Source organism: Peromyscus leucopus, chromosome 3, assembly GCF_004664715.2.
Source record: "Peromyscus leucopus breed LL Stock chromosome 3, UCI_PerLeu_2.1, whole genome shotgun sequence".
Lineage (NCBI taxonomy): Eukaryota > Metazoa > Chordata > Mammalia > Rodentia > Cricetidae > Peromyscus > Peromyscus leucopus.
In genome coordinates, this window is record NC_051065.1 from 68,483,293 (window position 1) to 68,504,879 (window position 21,587).

General features: G+C 47.2%; 2 protein-coding genes across 6 annotated transcripts in view; one reads left to right on the forward strand and one right to left on the reverse strand.

The window, feature by feature from the left end:
• The window catches only part of LOC119086172 (MAGUK p55 subfamily member 6-like), a 563,311-nt gene that overhangs the window by 284,887 nt on the left and 256,837 nt on the right, over positions 1–21,587 (forward strand). The window lies entirely within an intron of this gene.
• Osbpl3 (oxysterol binding protein like 3) overlaps positions 1–21,587 on the reverse strand; it is a 185,966-nt gene that overhangs the window by 60,583 nt on the left and 103,796 nt on the right. The window contains 12 exon segments of the mRNA XM_028892641.2: positions 6,303–6,392; positions 6,395–6,439; positions 6,442–6,457; positions 7,274–7,366; positions 7,566–7,669; positions 10,419–10,542; positions 11,041–11,072; positions 11,075–11,092; positions 11,095–11,206; positions 15,173–15,286; positions 16,096–16,149; positions 16,297–16,413. Coding sequence (XP_028748474.1) covers positions 6,303–6,392; positions 6,395–6,439; positions 6,442–6,457; positions 7,274–7,366; positions 7,566–7,669; positions 10,419–10,542; positions 11,041–11,072; positions 11,075–11,092; positions 11,095–11,206; positions 15,173–15,286; positions 16,096–16,149; positions 16,297–16,413 — 919 coding nt within the window.

Here is a 21,587-nt window from a genome sequence, read left to right on the forward strand (position 1 = left end):
GCCTGGTTGGTCTCACGCCAAAAGTCTTCTGCCTTCTCCTCCCAAGCCCTGGGCTTACAGGTAAGCACTGCCATCCATACCTGGCCCCCGGAAGCTTTTGGCTGTCAGCAGCCTTCAGCTGCAGCTGCAGAATGGACACTGTAGGTTTTACCCAGTTGACTCTTGGCCCTCCCTCGCCCTTGCTTCAGGCTCCCATGACTGCATCCGGTTGGAGAACCTCTGAGACTGGGAAGCCATGCATGGATCCTGAGCTGGAGCTCTCCTTCTGCCCGTACTCCCTCCTTAGCAGTTTCTTAACTTCAGGAGAGGCCACAGTTATCAACAGCACCAGCAACTGTGTGGTACAGAGGGAAGAAAGGGTGTCGTAAGGGAAATTCAGTCCCGGTGCTCAGCTATGGTTTAGGCTTTGCAGGAATCAGTTTCCAAACCGAAATGGACTGGAATATGTGGAAATGCTGGCATCTCACCGGGCTTTAAGGAAACAGTGAGAAAGCACATGAGAACACAAGACCCAATACAGTAGGATTCCATTTCTCCTTCCTTCCCTTCACTTTTGCGTGTGTGTGTGTGTGTGTGGTGTGTGTGTGTGTGTGTGTGTGTCGTGAGAGAGACAGACAGTCAGAGAGTACATGCATGCTCAAGGAAGCATCCTTTTATGCCTTGACTTTTTTTTTTTGGGGGGGGGGGTGCAAGGGCAGCATCTCTCAATGGACCTGGAGTCTAAGGTTTTGTTTTGTCCGCTGGGGACTTTCCCACTAGGTTGGAAGCTGGCGGGTCCAGAGAGCCTCCTGTCTCTTGCCTGCGTCTGTGCTGGGGTTACTTGAGACCACACCCAGGGTTTGTATGGTGCTGGGATCTGAACGTGGTCCTTGCGCTCTGCAGCCAGTGCTCTTCATCACTGGGCATCTCTCTTCATCACTGGGCCATCATCTCTCTTCATCACTGGGCCATCTCTCTTCATCACTTGGGCCATCATCTCTCTTCATCACTGGGCCATCTCTCCAGCCCTTCTTTCTTTTGAATGGAAGCCACGTGAATTAACCTTCAGAAGACTAACATTCCTATCTGGATGTTAGGTGATCTGGGATGATTTGGTGATCTTTAATCTGTCTCTTTTAGGTTTCAACTCTTCCATGGTGCCCATAGCTGTAAAATATGTTCTAACTGGTATTCCATCTGAACTGATTTAGATACACTGGTGAATTGTGCTAAATGACCCTACTCTTTGCTGAGCATGTACATGAACCCAACTGCTCAACACACATACAGTGAACTCTAGTTGTGAACAATGCATGGACCGCCCTTCCCTCAGGCTATGAAAATCTCTGGTATCGCTGCTACAGATGCGGCTTTTCCTTCAAGGTTTCCGCAGCTCAAAAACAGTTCAGAAAGTGACCCTTCAATTCCAATTGAACTCTAGAAAACACTCCAGGCACAAAGGAATACAGAGGTGGACTTTGTTCTCATCTGAGTTTTCACATCTCTAACTGAGGATTTCATCAATAGGACGTCAGGACGTCTGTTTTCTCTTCCATGCCAGAAAGTAGATGTCTCCTTCTGTGGTGGTTCGAATGGCTCATATAGCTGAAAGTCTGGTCCCCATTGGTGGACTGTTAGGAAAGATTAGGAGGTGTGGCCTTGTTGGAGGGGGTGTGGCCTGTCCCTGGGGGTGGCCAAGTACTGCTCTCTGCTGGGGGATAGTGGAAAAGATGTTAAGCTCTCAGCTACTGCTCCAGTGCCATGCCTGCCTGTCTGCTGACATGCTCCCCCCAGATGGCCATGGGTCATTGGGGAATTTCACAAATAACACTGACAATCAACGCTTAACAAAAACTCACAGGTTTCCTCGCTGCAGGTCTTTTTTGGAGATGTCCCTACCTACAGTTCCACGTGTAAAACCCAAACCAGCCAGTCAGCAGCATTTTCCAGGTGTTTTTAATCACAAAATTTGTTTTGATTTTTACCCATCCTGTGAATTAAGAATCCCATAAAATACATTTTGGGAAACGTAAAAGCTAATGTATGCAACAAAAATTGTGACTTTAAGAGTCAGTGTATTCCATCCCACTTGCCTATATGTGTGTTGACATACACAAAGCCAGAAATATGAACCATGGGGAGTTCAATGCATGTCTAAAAATGAATGTACAGAGGAACTCTTACAGCTGGCTGGGTCTCTGCTGCCTCTCCTACGATCTACAAAAGCATAATTCAGATGTTTTGTGCCACGTTCAATGGTCCACAGGTTATATGACATGAATTCTCAACTTTAATCCAGCTGCATCAAAACAACAGTCAGAGAGTCCTGCTACAGCCACAGGACAACAGGCAAGGTCTGTAACAAAACAAGACCTCGCAGGGAGAAAGGCATGGCTGAGTCTGAATACACAGATGTGTGAAAGGACACAGGGTTCTAGGGCTCAGGGCAAATCTGTGCACGGTCTTTGTTCCACGAGGCCCCTCTAGTGGTGCCGAAGAGGCGAGAGGGAGCTTGAACAGATGCAAGTAGAAATGAATGCCACAGCAAGGGAGAAGAGCTGGCTAGGCTCCTGTAAACCTAAGGGACTGGCTGTGGCTGAACCGTGTACCTGGCCTCTTCCTGGAGCACAAACCTGGACCTCAGTGACATAAATGATATAAACCTACAGCCTTCTGGGTTCACAAAGACCCAACAGCACAGCTGGAGTGTGTAGGGGGGGGTCGGGGAGTGGGGATTACAGACTTGCAAGGAGGGGGAGACCACGGCAGGGAGCCAGGATCGATGCCTACACTCAGGATGGATGGCAACCTCTACCCTGCTGACAAGCTGTTTCAACAGTGTAGGTAAAACCCAGACGTCTCCCTGTGGGAGAAGAGCCCGTCTCCTCAGCCTTCAATTGGCAGTTGATGTTATTAAAAGGTAACAGTGTTTTATAGAGGCCTACTCCCACAAATCCAGAACGTCCTCATGGCAAGGACCTTCTAAAGGATGTCCATGAGGCACTTGAAGAGCCGGGAAGGAAGGGCCAGGTAACACCTCAGCTCTCACAGACATGGGACAGCAGTCCTGCTGGTCACTGAGAGGTGACAGGGTGGCCAGCAGAGGAGGCTGAGGAGGACTCTGTCCCAAGCACGAGAGGAGGCTGAGGGAGGACTCTGTCCCAAGCAGGATAACCAATCTCACAACCAAATGGATTTGAGATGTGTCAGGTGAGAGAAAGAAAAATTATATATTTCTCTACACACACACACACACACACACACACACACACACGGGGAGTATTTTCTGCGGGAATCAATAATATGAAGCGAAAGAAAAAAGCCTGCAGCTAGAAGAGGAAGACAGCACTGGTGGGAATGCCACTTGAAATATCTTAGTCCACGTCACTGGAACGGTAACAGTCAATATACGGAGGCTGAAGAGAAACATTAGCAGAGGGAGCTGGCCGGCCCTCGGAGCTGCAGTTTCTGCAAATAAAATAATGCTCTGCACATCCCAGATATTTAAGTATACTTACACATGCCAGAAATATTTGTTATTTCTAAAAAATGACTTCATACTTTTCTGTACATACTGTTTTGTAACTTTAATAACTTTGTAACTAGATATTGGAGACTTTCTTTCTTCCTTCCTTCCTTTCTTTTTTTTTTTCTATAACATTTGGCCTCCCACCTGTAAGGACAAAGAGTGCACCCTGGCCTGGACCAGGCTGGAATTCAGCCTCAGGCTCGCTGTCATGTGACCCTTGGATAGTTTTGCTACCCTCAGTTTCCCTGCAGGCAGTGAAGACTTCGTTCCCCACCCACGTTTCTGCTGGAACGAAATGAAATGGGGTGTCTAAGGCACTCAGCCAACACCGGTCAGCACAGCCAGGGCTCCGTGCGAGGTGCGAGGTGCGATGGTTGTGTTACATTAAAAAGCCCAGTCCCCTCTCATCGTCGGACACCTAGACTGTTTCCAGCCAGGCACTCTACTCACCCAGCCATACACAGCCCCGGTCATGGTTACTTATAATTTTTACTTTGAAACTGTTATGGACTCGAAGGAATTGGCAAGCAGTACGGAAGTGCCCTGTGTCCTGCCCCCAGTTCTTCCCCATGGTAACATTTTCCTAGTTAACCACAGTACAACATAACCCCAGGACGGGGATGTTAGGGTAATGGAGTGTGCTCAGATTTCTTCAGACTTACTGCATGCACTCAGCTGTACATATGTGTATGGCTATGGGTCAATGTGACCTTATCACATTGGCAAATTCCTAAAAACCACTGCCTCAATCAAATGCAGAACTGCCTATCACCACAAAGGTCCCTTTAAAATTACATCCATACTCCTCACTGCCCCACCCGTCCTCAACTCTACACCTACTAATTTCTTCTTTCATTCTAGACCATTTACAAAGTGAAACCACAGAGGCTGTAGACTTTATAAATCAGCTGTTTTCATTCCGCTAATGCCCTTGAATCTATCTCAGTAGCTGTAACTATCCATGTCCAATTTATTTCTGAGTAGTATTCCACTGCATGGATACCACTGTTTATTGAACTGTTCATCTGTAGAAGGACATTGAAATGTTTCTAGTGTTTGGCCAATACAAATAAATCTGTTCCTAATATTATGGTTTTTGTGATGCTTAACATGGAGGCTCTACCACTGAGCCACAACCCAGCCCTGCCCTAAACATCTGTAACTAGTTGTCCCATAACTGTTTTCAATTCTCTGGGTTAAACGCTCAGGAGCACTGGCTTTGGGTTTTATGGAAGGTACACGTTTAGTTTTATACAACACTGCCAGGCCACTCTCCAGAATCTATCTTCCACGGTCACCAGTCACAGATGAGAGATCCGGTTCCGGAGGGTCATGACTCCATTAAGAGACTTCCCTTCAGACAGTGCGCAGTGAGGCCTCCATGCAGTACCACTTGTATTTCTGTGATGGCTAACAACGTCACACACGTATTTCTGAGTTTTGATATGAGGGATAATGCTAGAGTGGGTATCTTTACATGGATACATTTTAGTTAATTCCTACAAATGGATTCTTCAAAGAGGAACTGTTCAGTAGGGGTTGAAAATAGGTGGAATAGCCGGGCGGTGGTGGCGCACGCCTTTAATCCCAGCACTCGGGAGGCAGAGCCAGGTGGATCTCTGTGAGTTCGAGGCCAGCCTGGGCTACCAAGTGAGTCCCAGGAAAGGCGCAAAGCTACACAGAGAAACCCTGTCTCGAAAAACCAAAAAAATAAATAAAAATAAAAATAAAAATAGGTGGAATAAATGCAATATTCATCCCCGAAGTACCAATTTATATCCCATCACCAGCATAAGAACGCCCCGATTGTAAAGTATGGTGGCCTGCCGTGTCTATTCTCTAATATGTGCCAAATCATCTTTCGATGCGTAAGTGCCTGTACATGTAAGAACCGGTGAACAGTTGCTCTCCTGTGTTGTTTAGGGCTAAGGACAATGACAAAAGCCTGTGCTCAAAACAGATGCAACCTTGAAAACCATTTTCAGCCTTCAGTTGGCTGAATCGTTGGGTTGTGTCAGCTAGATCCCAAACCCTCCCTGTCTCTTCCAAGAGGTCAAAAGAAAATCTTTGCAACAACATTTACACTACCAAAGAAATAAATAAAAGTGAGGCTTATGAAAGCCTTATTGGAGCAGGAAATGAACCAGCTGAGACAGCTTCTGTAAGGACTCGCCAGATTCCGTCATGCACTGGACATGTGAGCGAGAACTCCAGAGAGGAAGCTGTGTCTGCAGAGATGGACTGACTGCTTAGAAATGCAGAGTTGTGGAGAGCCTGGAATGCTACCGATCCACAGGCAAAGTGCCCTATCTTCGGATGACTCTAGCGCTCTCGAACATTTCCTGCCAATCTCTGTGTCAAAACTAACATCTTGTTACCAACAGATTAAAAAACAACAAACAAAAAAAAAAAAACCTTTTAGAATCTACTAACTTAAAAGATCACAGGTTTTCACCAACCCACAAGCTAAGAATGTCATCAGAGAACATCTTGGGCAGATGGAAAAGTTTCCCCCATCTCTGTTACCACCTCTCTGGGGTATCCTCCAATGTATTTTATTTTAAACATGCCTTGATTTATGACTTTCTTGTTCTGTAAAACTATAAGACTTCATTAAATTGCTTCTACTTTGGAACCGGGAAATTGGGGTAACCTAGGTCTGTGTTCCTGGGCCACGGTCACTCAAAATTGGTTCCGGAATAAACTATCTATTATCCCTTGAAGATGATAACTGTAGTTGTGTGTTGACAGACATTTCCATCCAATATGTTGGGAGGAAGGAAACCTCATTTACCTTTATGGGCAACATGGCACAAGTCCTCCTGCATCTTGGAGAACTCGGATGAGGCTTCAGAACCGTCGGAGTAACACTTCTCCTCACCAGGTCCAGTGTCGACAAATTAGGATTGGAAGAGTGTAGTCTCACTGGCCAGAAAAAGGTTTAGGGACCTAAAGTGACAGAAAAGGGAGGGTTTCTATTCAGACTCGAGCCTTCATGACTGGAACTGACTAAGGAGGCATCTTAGAGGTGCATCTTCCCACCTAGGATAACTTTGAAGAAAAATGGAAAAAAAAAAAAAAACCCAGGATGATGCTCCCATGGCCACTTGCATCGAATGAACTTCAAATGGGCAGGAAATCCCATGCAGCCTCAGACATGATGACAGCTTTAGAGTCATGGCTGAAAGTGACAATGAATGTCACCACATAACTAGGCTGTCAGAGCAAATCAGTTCCCAGATGACTTGTCTTTACTCGCACCTGGAGCCTCTGGAAAACAAACCCTCGGCTCACATGTGCACGCGCAATGTTCTTTACTCTGAAAGCATCCAAGTTCAGCCCTGGACGGGCGCGGGGAGTTTGAAGACAAAGGGCCTGGAGAGCAGAGGCCCAGGCCTGTGGACTCTAGGAGAAGATAGGCCCACTCCAAGGGATGAGAGCAAGAAAGGCAGCAGCCGCCAGGCCAGGCACACACAAGAGCAGGGAGTATCACAGACAAGCTGGATGTTAAGGAAGGAAAGATCCCAAATCTTCACAACAGCGGCGGGCCATTTTCCCTCAGGAAAATTTCCCCTGCCCTAGTATCCTCACGGCCTTATCCCTGTAACCAGAGGGTCTCCGTAATAGGAGTCATTGCTCCTCAGGTAAAGAGACCAACTCGGGAACCTTCACTTTCCTGTCCCATTTGAGTCAGGGGCCCCGCACACTATGGTGTGCAGCGTGGCGCCATGAGGAAAGCAGGCCGGGCGGCCAAGCGAAGGTTACCTGCAGCGTTCCTTTGGCGTCTTTGCCAATAGCTCTGGACCTCCACCTCCTGTGCGAGCGCTTTTCCTTTTTGGGACTTTCAAAAGCTCCACCCTTCATTTCAAAACAGGAAAGAGAGTACAGACAGTAAGGTCCCCCCAAACCCCCGGACAAACGCGCAGGGAAGTCACGAAAGCCATCCCCTGAGTTTGGCTAAAGCAACCGGATGGACAGCATCCCACTGTTAGTCCAATGCAGGGCCCCAGAGAGGACCGGGAAGGCAGGAGGTGAACAGAAGGGCAGGCAGGCCAACCTGGATGGCGTTGATGGCTGGTGCCGAGTATGTCCGATGCAGGACGTCCATGCTTTGTAAGAGCTGGCTCATTTCCAGCAGATAGGCGTGGCAGTGTGCCAGGTCTGTGGGAGGGAGGGCAGATGTTCACAACTGTCCACTAGCACCAGGAGTAGTGCCAGGCTCTGTATTTCCATGTTTGATTTCCCCCTTTCCATTTTCCCCACACAGGAAAGGCCATAGATGATCGTGGTTTAGGATTATGGATCCAGGCCACCTTGATTTAAATCCACTTGGTGAACGGTACCTCAGTTTTCTCATAGGGGAGACGGGGATAATTACACTTGTAGCCATAGCGCTGAGAGTTAAATGATTTTGACGTATGCAGAGTGCTCAGCAGTGGCCTATGGCAGCAACTGAAAACAGCAGCCACCCCCACACCCCAGCAGCAGCACCCCTAATCCAGCAGCAAGAGGCTCTTAGTATCTGTACTAGTATCTGGGGCCTGCCTCAGGACAATAGAGAGCCTCTGCAGAGGGTCCTCAGATGACAGAAGAGCACGGTTAGAGTAGGCCCCAGTCACTAACTCAAGAAACAGCCCGCTCTACCGCTGGCTGCCGGCGTGCACTGGATGCGGATGGTGTTTCCGCTGGCCATGCAGACCCGCATGATTCAACATCGTAGCTCTCAGCCCTCCAGTGCAGAGTGCCCTGCCATGCTTGTTAAGCTCACAGATGGTAGGCTCTGTCCCTGGTTTATGATTCACACAAGTTGTCTGGGCCTGGGAACTGGCATGTTTAATACGCCCAGGCCAGCCTGCTGATGCCGGCCCAGGAACCATACTCTGGGGACCATTTTGCCAGAGCTAGTCAGTGGAGCTAGTCAGTTACGGGAGGGGCAGAGGGCATGCTCAGTGGGGACCGCACCTCGTGTGACACAGGGAGGGGCAGAGGGCATGCTCAGTGGGGACCGCACCTCGTGTGACACAGGGAAGGGGCAGAGGGCATGCTCAGTGGGGACCGCACCTCGTGTGACACAGGGAAGGGCAGAGGGCATGCTCAGTGGGACCGCACCTCGTGTGACACAGGGAAGGGCAGAGGCATGCTCAGTGGGGACCGCACCTCGTGTGACACAGGGAAGGGGCAGACGGCATGCTCAGTGGGACCGCACCTCGTGTGACACAGGGAAGGGGCAGACGGCATGCTCAGTGGGGACCGCACCTCGTGTGACACAGGGAAGGGGCAGACGGCATGCTCAGTGGGGACCGCACCTCGTGTGACACAGGGAAAAGGCTGCCACTGAGCACTTTCTCTACTCGTGCCTCAAAATCAGGGACAAAGACACACTTCAAAAACTGTGTGTGTGCGCGTGTGCGTGTGCGTGTGTGTGTGTGTGCGTGTGTGTGTGTGTGTGCGTGTGCGTGTGTGTGCGTGTGCGTGTGCGCGTGCGCGTGTGCGTGTGCGTGTGTGTGGACCAAAGGGCAACCTTTGGTCTTCATCAGGAGCTATGGCAACTTTGTTTTTCAAGAAAAGGTCTCTCACTGGCCAGAATCTTCACAAGTAGTCCAAGCTTGCCTGGGCCCAGGGATCCATGTATCTCCAGCCCCCAGGCCTGGGATTACAAGTGCACACTACCACGTCTGACTTTGTGGGTTCTGGGTATCAAACCCAGATTCTCATGCTTGCATAGCAAATACTTTATGACTGAGTTCCCAACTTAATTTTTTAATTAGAAAATTTTAAATTCCACTTGCTCCAGGCCTCACTTTAGACAATTAATTCTGAACTCTCTATCCCATTAGAAATCTCAGACTGGTTCCCTAGATGAGTTTTAGCTGATTAAGGTTGAGAATACTGGGGCCAGGGAGATGGCTGGGCGGTTAAGAGCACTGGCTACTCTTCTAGAGGACCGTGGTTTAATCCCCAGCACCCCCACGGCAGCTCACAACTGTCTGTAACTCCAGTTCAGGGGATATGGACTCCCTCACACAGACATACATGTAGGCAAAACACCAATGCACTTAAAAATAAGTCTTGGAGGGGAAAAAATAAATAAAACATACAAAACAAAACAAAACAAAAAAAACCCAATGAGTTGCTTTATGTAGGAGTGACCAATCCTGTTTCCTTGTCAGAGTCCTTCAAGGAATATTGGGATCAGGGTCATTACGGCCATACCCCAGACTAATTTAAACAGCTAGTTTGGACAGAGGCATAGGCATGGGCACCCCCATGCTTTAAAGGGTCCAGATGGCTCAGCAGTTAGGTTAAGAGTGTAGACTGCTCTTCTAAGGGAACGAACTTCACCCACACTGAGCATCTCACAAACACTGGTAACTCCAGCTCCAGGGACCCGATGCCCTCTTCTGGCCTCTGTGGGTACCTGCACTCACATACACATACCCCTCCCCTCAACACAAATATACATAATTAAAAACAAAATCAAATCTTTCAAAGCTCTCTCCATCATTCTAGTGTACAGCCAAGGTGGAGGATGCTTAAGAGGGCTTTCCAGCTGGCCACTTACACTTAATCGGTGGACACTGACTCCTCATCTTGGTGGGCAGCAGAGTCATTTTTGGCACTTAAAAGACTGTGAAGTGAGCTGACAGTCCCCACGCATGGAGATATGATTTATGGCCCTTGGAGAAATTCATGCATCCATCCCAGGACTAGACTAGGAAGTTTGTCTGCACCCAGGTGAAGACACTAAGCTCTGTGGGGAGAGCAGGTGGGCTAATGATGAGGAGACCTTCATTAGCAAAGTAAGGGATGGAATACAGATGGGCCACAAATGCACGTGAAGGCAATACCAAGCATGCATCACCTCGGAGCCACGACGGAAAGCAGAAACACAGGAGTCAAACCGCTCTACCTTTTGAGCATTTTTCCATGTCCTCTGAAGACTGCAGCCAGAATGGGACTCGTGTGTCACCACCACAAGAAAATGACAGGTTGCTTCCCGTTTGAAATGAATTCTGCTTTGACAGACTGCTGCGCTGCTCAGGGGTGACAAGAGCAGGTTAGAAATCAAAACAGACAGTGGCGGGACAGCTTCTAAGCAGAAGGAAAGGGAAAGTGGGCTGATTTGGGAAGACGATTCTAGCAAACTCCCCTAGAAGAGACTCTATCACCCCGGCTAAGCCACACCGTGCTCCATGGCCTTGGGTGACGGTCCTTATTTTCGTCTATGACATGGTGATACCACAGTAAAGATGTGTTGGGGAAGGGTTGGCAATCCTGTGCTGCTGTAAACATGCCTAATGAGCTGCATCCAACAGCCAGGTAGGGAAACCAGCATCAGTGTGGCTGAGAGGGAGCCCAAGGCTCCAGGAAATCTCCCTGCCTACGCTCCCTACCTTACTCCATGCTAGTTACATCCTGGGTCAGACTCACTGGTCAAGAGACTAATTAAATACCACCCCCCAATTACCCTGCTCCACCCACAGACTCACTCCCAGAATGGGCCTCTCTGTTCCCAGACTCATAATCATTACCTTCCTACTGGAAATGGCCTCGAACACTCCTGGGCGGAGTCTGTGACAGTGGCCCTGGGAAAAAGTGACTGACTTCCCGAGGAAACATGGCGATCTCATTCTGCCGGTACATTCTGTGGTGCCGGAGCTTGGATACCCACTCATCGAAGACGTCGTCTGACTTCACCTGCAGGGTGTTAAATCGAGAGCCGTCAAAGAGAGCCACTTGCTAAAAGGATCGATTATTCATCAACATGAGGCCACTCCTGGCCTGCTCCTTTTGAGCTCACACACATGAAAAAGAAAAAATCGCATTTACTGCCTTGGTTTACATTTATGTGGTTTCAGAGAATACCCGAGGAAGCGTTGTCTTCACAGAATACATATTCGTGTTTCCTTTGAGACATCCTAACTGCCACGCAACTTTTAAGAATGCAAAGGAGGCCAGTTTTATTAAACAACAAATAAACTTAAACTCACATTTGTCTCTTAAGACAATTCCAAGTTCTCAAGCCTGAGCCTGGCCCATGTCCGTATCAATTCTGTTCTTCATTTAAACGCTTGTAACTCAGACTGTGCAATCGGTCTGAACTGGAATGCAGTAGCCTGAAGCACTGGTCTGTGTTCATCTTACCCTGACAGAAGATGCATGGCTGGCAGTAGCTGTTAACATATGTGAGCGTTAACCAAAAGAGCATTTTTGCCTCTTGCAGCAAAAAGAAAAATATCCGTCAAAGCATTGCATTGCTGTGATGTTATTATACGCAAGTTTATCAATTCTCTCCATAAATGAGGAATTGTGAATTTCTACTTTCCAGGAAAAATGTTTATAATTAGTAATTTTTATTTAAGAAAGAGTTTTGAGACAATGTATTGCTATATAGCCCAGATTGGCTTCAAACTCACTATGTAGCCAAGGCTGGCCTCAGACTTAATACATAGCCCAGGCTGGACTTGAACTTAGGAAAAATACTTCTGTATTAACTACCTGAATGCTAGGATTACAGACATAACACCATGTCTGCTATAATAATTTTTATTAAGAAACAGTTCAAATGCTCATAAAAGTGTTAATAGGACTATAGCAACCACTTTATTTATTTGTTTGTTTGTTTGTTTGTTTGTTTTGGTTTTTCGAGACAGGGTTTCTCTGTGTAGCTTTGGAGCCTGTCCTGGAACTCACTCTGTAGCCCAGGTTGGCCTCAAACTCACACAGATCCACCTGCCTCTGCCTCCCGAGTGCTGGGATTAAAGGTGTGCGCCGCCGCCGCCGCCGCCGCCGCCGCCGCACCACCACCTGGTGTGCAACCACTTTTATACTACAGACATTTCTTAAGTCAATATATTTTGTGTACATGAGAGATATTCATGTTTTCAAAAGTGATACTTAGATGTTAGGATATTGTGGGAGCCCATTCTTGGGTTCCTCGTGGCTTTACCCAGCAGGTCCGAATAGAGGATGATCAGGACCACGGGCCTGAGTGCAGGTGTCTGAGATGGTCTGTACTTGGCTGTGCTGGGGGAGGAGGTCTTTTGCTCCACCCCTTGGCGTCTCTATAAAAACCCTGGACCAGAGACAGTCGGGGCCCGTTGGAATAGGTTCCAGGCCCTCTCGAGGGTATCCTTTATTTTCTATCTGTTTATCTCCACAAGATTCTCCGCTATAAATCCTTCTATCTAATATTTCCTGCTGCTCGCACTCAAGAAAACTCTGGGAACTATGGGGGTGGTGGGTAAACGTCCCACAGGATATAGACTCATAAAGCCATAATGTAAAATAACTCAAAAAGATGTCCGAGAGGTCAATGGCCTGCCAGGCTAGCGCTGTGGTTGACTCAGGCTGTGGCTGGGAAGGAAGTTGTGCAGATGGACAGCGGTGGCAGCAGAGACACGCTGAATCTGACTCTGACAATTAGAGGTACCTGAAGATGGAGGCTCCCCTTAGCACGTGTCTGCAGGAAGCCACAGCACAGACAGACACACATCTATTTGTCTCCTCTGCACAGTGAGCCCCTGAACGGATTTCATTCCCCAGATGTCATTAAGAGGAATTTCATAAGAATCTGTGTCATCCTTGCACTGATCTACTTCCCAAAGCCCCGAAAAGCCAGTGCCCAAAGCGTTCATCTTGACTCATCTTTTATTGGTTAAACAAGGAGAGGAACAAGGCACTTTATTAAATAACTAACCACGGGTCTATCCCAGGCCCTGAAGTCATTCCAGGACTGTGGCTGGGTGGTTTCTTAACTGCTGTCCTGTCCAGACTTCTCAGGTATAAGATAAGAGAATCAAGCCAGGTGTGGTGGTGCATGCCTTCAATCTCAGCACGCAAGAGGTTTGTGAGTTCAAGGCCAGCCTGGGCTATACATTGAGACTTTGGGGGGGGCACAGATGATGGGGGTAGAGATCAGGGATAAAGAAGGGTGGGGAAACCATAGCTAACAACAGGCCCACACTACAAGTCAGAGCTGATACTAAGGATGAGCAAGAAACCAAGCAAAACTTACAGAGAATCACTCTGTCTCATGCTATCAAGTCCAATGCATCTCATTCTAGGTCTTTAAAAAGTAGACATGAGTGATCACTTCATTCTGCTAACTAGAACTGAAGATAAGCAAGGATTGTGAAAACACAGAATAAAGAATCACAGGACCAATACAGGAAAACAGCGTCAGCTCTTCCAGAGAGGTTAGTTAACCACTGACAGCTGGGAGGGGAGCAGTATATTCTCTTAAATATTTTTAAATAATTTTCTTACATAATTAGAGGTTTCCCCTCTTTTACTTTGCCATGGTTATTACACGAGGGAGACTTTTCTCTTTCAGGAGACAGTGGGAAATACTTGGAGACAGTGTGGGTTGTTACCACTAGAGAAGAGACGTCACTGATGTCCAGTGGTAAAGGCTTAACCATAACACCTGGGAGAGTCTCACAGCAAAGGATCATCAGCCCATAGAGTCAGCGGGATGGCTTTATACACCCAACTAACCCAGAGTGGAGGGTTAGGTTAGGGGACAGACAGGGGACCTACACTCCAGAAAGGGACAGGGACAGGTGAGAACCTCTGTTTTCCCAACCCTCAGCTCCATTCACCAAACATCAAGCCACCTGACTAAGCAATTCTCAATTTATCTCCAACATCCAGGCACTGCCTGATAATTACAAACAGTAATTAAGCTCACTAAACTTACTGACCCCACACCACCCCCAAGGAATTATGGCAAATCTTATAAATCTTGCACATATAGCCCTGCAAATGAGCATTGGAATCACTCTTCTTTTTTTTTTTTAATTGTTTTTCTTTCTTTTGGTAAGCTAACAAAACAAAATAAAACAAAATCAAGACCCTAAGATTTTTCAGATGACTGGTCAAAGTTGAACAGCTAGTAAGCGATCACAAAAGAACTGATGTTGCCCTGGGCCTCAAGCGCCATGCTTTTATGACGTCACCCACCTTCAGGAGAAAGACAAGTGGGTAAGAAGCTTTGAGAATGTAAGATTTGCAAACTCCTATCTTAGGGGAAAATTGACATTTCACTACAATATGAGGATTTTAACAAAGTCTTTATAAAACTGGCTAACGCTGTAAGTCAGGTCTGCACACAGTAAATGCTATACTTCAGGGACCATACTTTAGGGTAGATGTTCTATATATACTAAAGACACACAGCCTGGGGAAAGGGCACATGAAGGTGCTTTTGCTATTGATTGCTGTTGCTGAGGAGGGGTAGTGGGGCACTTGGGGAATGGTGATAAGGACATTAACTCTTCAAGCAATGGGGAGACAGCCCTGCACAAAGAAGGGAAAAGCTGGCCGATCCTAACATCAATAGTACCCCTTAGGGACACTTTAGTGACCAAGACTGCCCACATGGTGAAGAGATGTCCCAAAGTCATCACCAGCAGTGTGGTAGTGGGCAATCCCATGGCCACAGAAAGCCCTCTACACAGCCAAGCTGGGAGAGCGGTGCCTAGCCTCGGCTACCCAGGAAGCTGAAGCTGGAGACTACTGGAGCCCGAGAATTTGAAGCCAGAGTGGGCAAGATAGCAAGACTCTGCCTCAGACAAGTCCACAACCAACACAAGCCCTGGCGGCAGCGCCATGGTAGGACCCCGGCGGCACGGTAGGAGCCGACCCTGGCCGAGGCCTCACCTTCAGGTGGTAGATGTGCTCCTCGGTGTCGAGGTCGATACACTTGGACGACTTCTTCACAGACATCACAGAAAGCCCCACATCAATGCAGCCATGCAGCTTCTCTCTCTCAATCTGCAGGAGCAGGGAGAGGGCTATGTGAGAGTCACAGTGGTCGAGGTGGTTGTCACAGCCTCCCTGGTCCCCTCCCACCTCATCTTGTACATCCACCAATGGTAAACCCGGACACCGTGACTGACAGAGCCCTCCATGCAGGCAGGACCCAGTTAAGACCTGCACGGGTGCGGTATTCTCTCTGGGAGGGAGAAGCACTGGCCTTACTTCACCGAAGAGGAGGCTGGAGGACAGAAGGCTAAATAATGAGTTTTCATCATCGGGATGCCCGGAAGTGAAGAGAAAACCCCGAGCTGTCTCCAAGGCAATCCAAGAGCCATTCCCCTGAATTAGTGTCTGTTGTCTAAGTTCATTCATAAGTGACTCAAAAGGAAGAGTGCAGACAAGAAACCAAGGAGGACCAGAAGGACTGGGAAGGAGGAGATAAGCATCCTATGAGGCAGGGCTGCTGGTCACTCGGACTCTCCAGGACAAACTCTTAGGGTTAACTCCAAGAAGAAGTCCACCTTAACCATGGCATTCTCCATGAAGCCCCTCAGTCACCATAACAGTGGGAAGGACACTTGTCACATGCACTGTTCCTGTAATTAGCTAAAACCAGAGCAGGCCTGTGATACCAACTATGGTAACCTGCCTCTTCTCCTGGTGGTGAACGGAGCCCACCTAGATCCAGAGCTAAGACAGTACATGGAGAGGGGGCTTTGTGCAACCTGGAAAAACTATTACCCACAGAGCACTGCAGCTCTGGGCTGACCTCAAGCCCCCTGCACACTTCTGCAACAGCATGCCGGGCCAAGAAGAAGACTTACATCAGTTTGGCTCTTGGCATATTTCAAGATTCCTTTGTCCAGGTAGAAGAATCTCTGTGGGGAAGCACACAGAATTTAGCAAGATGTACACACAAACATCCCTCCTTGTCTCCAACTTCAAATAGAGCATAGAGCACAGAACTTGGTACTGAGTGGCTAGAGTGTGTGCTCACAAAGGAGCAGCCAACACTGATGTCTTACCTTGTGCCAGCCTTTTAACGGCCACTTCCTCTTTTTCAGCAAAAATCCTTTCTGCACGGGTGGCTCCTGGGTGTACGTCATCTCGCCCCTCAGGCCCTCCACCACCTCCCAGCTGTCCTGTTCCAAGGAAAGAATACAGGCAAAATGTCACTCCTTTAAGAGACAGTGACATGAAACAGCAAGCTCCTGGAAAACCATCCAAGACGGGGAGCCTGGCTAGGTTTGACAGGAAGGAATTTAAATGGAATCCACATACCTTCCTTGGACTTTATGGATTCAATGCTGTAGTTTAGTGGCATCTTTTTTTTTTTTTTTTTTTTTTTGAAGGACCGTTTCTCTTTTTTCAGTCTTTGAACCTTGACAGCACAGCTGGAGGGGAAGATCTTACTAGAAAGATCTATTTTTGCTCACCTTGATGTCATCACGCAATGACAGTTCAGTCAGCAGACATCAGACTGAATGTTAATCGAGAGCCACGGCTGTCAGGATGGAAGTGTGCCTGTCTGTGCACCTGTGCATATGTTAGGGGGTGCCTAAGGAATGGCTGGAAAGTGGGGGCTGGAGAGACAGCTCAGCAGTCAGGAGCACTCGCTGCTCTGCCAGAGGACCCGAGTTCAGTTCCCAGCACCCACACAGGCAGCTCACAACTGCCTGCAACTCTAGCTCCTGGGGACGTGACCTTTCTTCTGGCCTCAAGGCACTACATGTGACACACACTCACATGTGACTCGAAAATGTAAATAAAAATAAATCTTTTAAAAGGAAAAGTCTGTAAAAAATGGAATTGGATGCAAGCTCGTAAATCTTACAGGCTGACTGGAAATACTGGTTCAAGATAATTGCCTTCAAATTCTAGGGGTTTAACAGCAGAAATGCAGAAACATCGGAAAGATAGTTTGGCCACAAGTATTTTCACCCTTTCCCCCCAAAATTTTTATCCACCTTCCCCTTCTTATCCAAAAGATTTCTATTTAAGACATGCTACAATCCCAGAACTTGAGAAGCCGGGGCGGCCTGCGTCATACAGCAAGACATAAAAACAAATAACAGGAACAGCAGTAAAATCCTTGTGGTTTTGGCCCGAGTTCTTTTTAGTTTTAATGAGGCACAAATGGCTGCTTGAATTGATCCTCCATCATTAGCTATTGTGGTTATGGATGGAAAACAAAATTCAAAAAATATAAAGAGAAAAACACCAAACGTTCTGAAAATTTCTTTTAAAATACTTAAATCATTGCTAAATCTGCACAAGACAACCCCATACTGGTACTATCCTTGTAAATAGGATAGACAATGATGGTGGTTATTAATTAGGTCATAATAATGCACAGAATACACACAGATTGGAATACAACTTGAAGAGTCTAAATACACACACTAAATATTACATATAAAAAATTTCCCACATTGGGTAAGATAGCACACATAGGATTCTTACTAAGACTTCATGTAGACACTTTGTCTGTTTTGAGACAAAGTTCCAATCCCTGGACTGATGGTACAAGGCAGAGGTCAATAAACACGAGGAGTTAGAAAGCAAGTCTGGGCCAGCCCCAGGGAGCAGGGCAGGTAGAGGTCCCACAGCGTTCTTTTCTATGTTTCCCAGAGCTCAGCACGTCATCTCTAGCAACCGGAAATTGAACTCCTTGGTAATCTGTCTTTTATCTGAGTCCTTTTCACTGTGAAGGAAGATGAAGATACATTCCAGATTTTTTAAATAACCACTGTAGGTATCTCAGAATCTGGAGTTGTAAAAGGGGTTTCTTCCATGGAATAAAAAGGAGGGTGGGGATATGTAGTGTTTAATTTCCAGAAAGTTTTTGGCATTGAACGAGATTTCATTATAACCATCATCAGCTGTCCAGTCAGTCAGTCACACCCGGGCAATATCTGGAGAATGTCTATTGAGGGATGAGCAGCACATAGCCTTTTATGTAAAACACCAAATGATCCTGCTCTCCTTTGCTTTGGCGTGGGAAGCCACCTTTCAGTTGCAATGTGAGTCTCTAAGGTCCTGCAGTAATGACCCTCCTCCAGAGGAAAGTAAGCCTTCATCCCCACAACTCCATCATGCCAGGCTTCTGCCATTCTTGCCAATGGCTCCCCTTTACTCATGGTAACATGTACAAGGCTTCATTATTCCTCGAGGGCAGGAGTTCCTTGAGAACACAAAGGGTCTCGTCTACTTCACACTTCCTCCTGTCTTGTCAACAGCAGGCACCTGACAAATAACTTCAATCTTGGAACAAGTCTATGGACTCATGTTCCTGGAAGACTCTAATGTGGAACCAATTAAAATGTGCCCAGTGTCCCTGGGCCAAATGACTGTTTTCAAATTAGATCCAAAAGATCCATATTTGTGAATGATGGGCATGTGTGGTATCATTACATGAAAATCTACGGGCCCAATCCTCTGGAAAGCGCTCCAGTGGATCAGTCTTTTGGAATTGTTTGTCTTCAGACTCCCAAGCAGAAGGCTTCCTATAGAGCACTAATGCCAAAGGAACTGGACATCTGCTTTGTCCCTTCAACTGTGCTCAGTGCAAACCCCAAGAGGGATTAGCCATTACTGCATACTTGCCAAACTTGGGGTGGAGGTGGGGGAAGTAGACAGGGTCTTACCTGCTGCTGAATGGGTAAGAACTGGATTTCAAAAGTGGCTTTACTAACTTGGGTTAGAACTTGAAATGCTCCATAAATCTAGAGCTATGGCTTATTTCTCCCAACCAGCCAGCACAGAGGCCAGGAGCCTAGAGTAGGCTCCCTTGTCCTTCACGCCAATGAGCCAGGAAGGGTTTGCTGGGTTTTTCCCCCCTGATTAATGACATCTGCTTTCCTCATTTCATCTTCCTCCTAGATCTGAAAGTATTAGCAGGCTGGAAAAGGCAAACTTGCACCATGAAGAAAGGGCCGGCTCCCCGTGGCTCAGGGGAAGGCACAGAAGCCTTCCCTGGGCTCCGTATTCACTCAAATGCTTGCTTCTTCCCAAGTCACCAGTGAGCCATCAGGGGACACCTAAGAATCAACCTCTAGCTCTAAGGCTCTCAGTGGCCTGAGGCTGCTCCCTCGGAGGCTGGGAAGCCTGGGGCACTTGGTGGTGGTTAACAGTGTTGGGAAGAAGTCTCCAGCAGCTTGGCCTCAGGTAACAAGGAGAAATTTCCTGAATCCTCAGCCTTGCACAAGGACAAGATTGTAAGGACCTGCTTAGTGTCACTTGACCAGAAAGGGCTGGGGTATATAGCTCAGCTCAGCCAGAGAGTCATCTCAGTAGTAGGTAGTCAATTCAATGGTAGCCTATTCACTGTGCATCACCAGACAACTTACCATTCAATTAACTCGTAAGTTGTTGCTGCTTTTTCATTTGGGCCTCAGTGCCTTGGTGTTTTCTTCCCAACTACCACAGAGACCATCTTCTTCAACTCACATACAACTCCAGCAGAGCAGTACATCCGTGGGAGCAACTAAGAGAATTCTCCCCTTGTTATCTGTTGCAGGCTCCGGTCAAGAACATAGATTAAACTATCAATGAACTAAATGACACTAGGTAGTTGGCTTACAAGAAGGGGTTAAGCTGTAGCCATAGTGTTGGGATGCTGCCGCCCTGCAGCTGCATGACGGCACATGCGCAGTTCAGGAGCTAGACAAGGGGTCTTGCATCTTATGTCATCAGTGTGTGCTGATGATTACATACGCCTTGGTCACACGATCTATGCCCACCTGCGCCTTAAAGAGCTGTGACTCAGACCCAACCCTCTCTGTGTTCTGTTCTCTCGTCCCCCCACCATCTTTCTCTCTCTCAGCACGTGCTCCTTCCCCAGGCCTGATTCTCTTTCCCCCACCGCCCTTCTTCCTCCTAATAAAGCTCTGACACTGATACTAGGTTTTGTCGTGGGCACGTCCTTTCTGTGCGGTAACCAGCACCACTTATCATTCTTACACACAGTTCAAAACATTGCCACCTGAATCACAGAAATACTAAACAGTAGGGGCATTTGAAATAATACATAAGTGAATGATAGAACATCACCACAAAAGGACTGGAGAGCACAGTCATTAGCCTTTTGTCCATAGTAGATATTAATAAAGGCGACGAGAGTCAGAGAAACTGTTTGAGTGGTTAATATCATAGTCTATATACAGTGAGTTGACGCACACTTAGATTATCATGCTTATACTATTTCAAGATCTTTTTTATTATGTTTATTTTTTGAATGTAAAAAATGAAGAGAATTGAATAAATTCTCTGATGTAGTAAAGATGTCAAATGGTACCCCATGGCACAGTGTATTTTTTTTTATTATTCTGCTATCATTTAAAAAAAAATTTTCTATACTTTAGATGTGTAAATTCCAATGATGAACAAGGAATAAATCTTAAGGGGCAAGGGACAGGGATGGTGGTAGGAAAATCCTGGAAATGGCCCACCTCTTGAGAAGGAGTTAAGAAGCACCGAGCCTGCTCAGAGCTCCTAGGTCTCTGATCTTCCAAGGTGATCAAGTGTGTAAGAAATCAGCCCATGCATTTAATGCTGCTGATCCTTTGTCCCCTCATGCCTGGCACTCCTGCCTAATCTCCTTCTCTGGTGACTTTTTTATTTCTCCTCAAACCTCTACCTCCCTGAAGAAAGTCCCCTCCTCCTCTGAAGATAGGCACTAATAATAAAACCCAATTTATACTGCCTGCTTGTCCAGCTCCAAGACGGGTTCCTTGTCTTACTGTAACCTTGTTCAAGACCATCTGAGTCCTCTGTAAATATCAGCTGAACAAGTCTGAGAAGAGGAGTGTATAGAAAGGGCCCTAGTGCCCACAAGGTGTGTGAACTGCTTTCCAGAGCAGGAAAAAAAAAAAAAATCAGATGTGGGCTGGGGAGATGGTTCCATGGATGAAGGCAGTTACTAGCAAGCCTGAAAACATGAGTTCGAGCCCTGGAAACTCACATGGTGGAAGTTGTCCTTTAATCTCCCCTCATGTGCCAAGGCAATGTGTGTGTGTACGTGTACATGCATGAACACACACGTATATAAACACACATACATACACACCAACGTAATAAAAATAATCTTGAGATGCCAGTGTTCCAGGCTAAAAGGACTGTGGGGAGCGGCACCAGATGCCCTCCACATACCATGCTGATTTGAAGGTAGGGCACATACCTTGAATGGAATGAATACCTGAGACACTGCAGGGCAGATTTGGGCCACCACAGACATCAAGGTCCTGCCATGGCTACCTCTGCCGACTGAGCCCAAACACGCCTGGGTTAATGTCCCATCCTGCATGGATCAGACTGA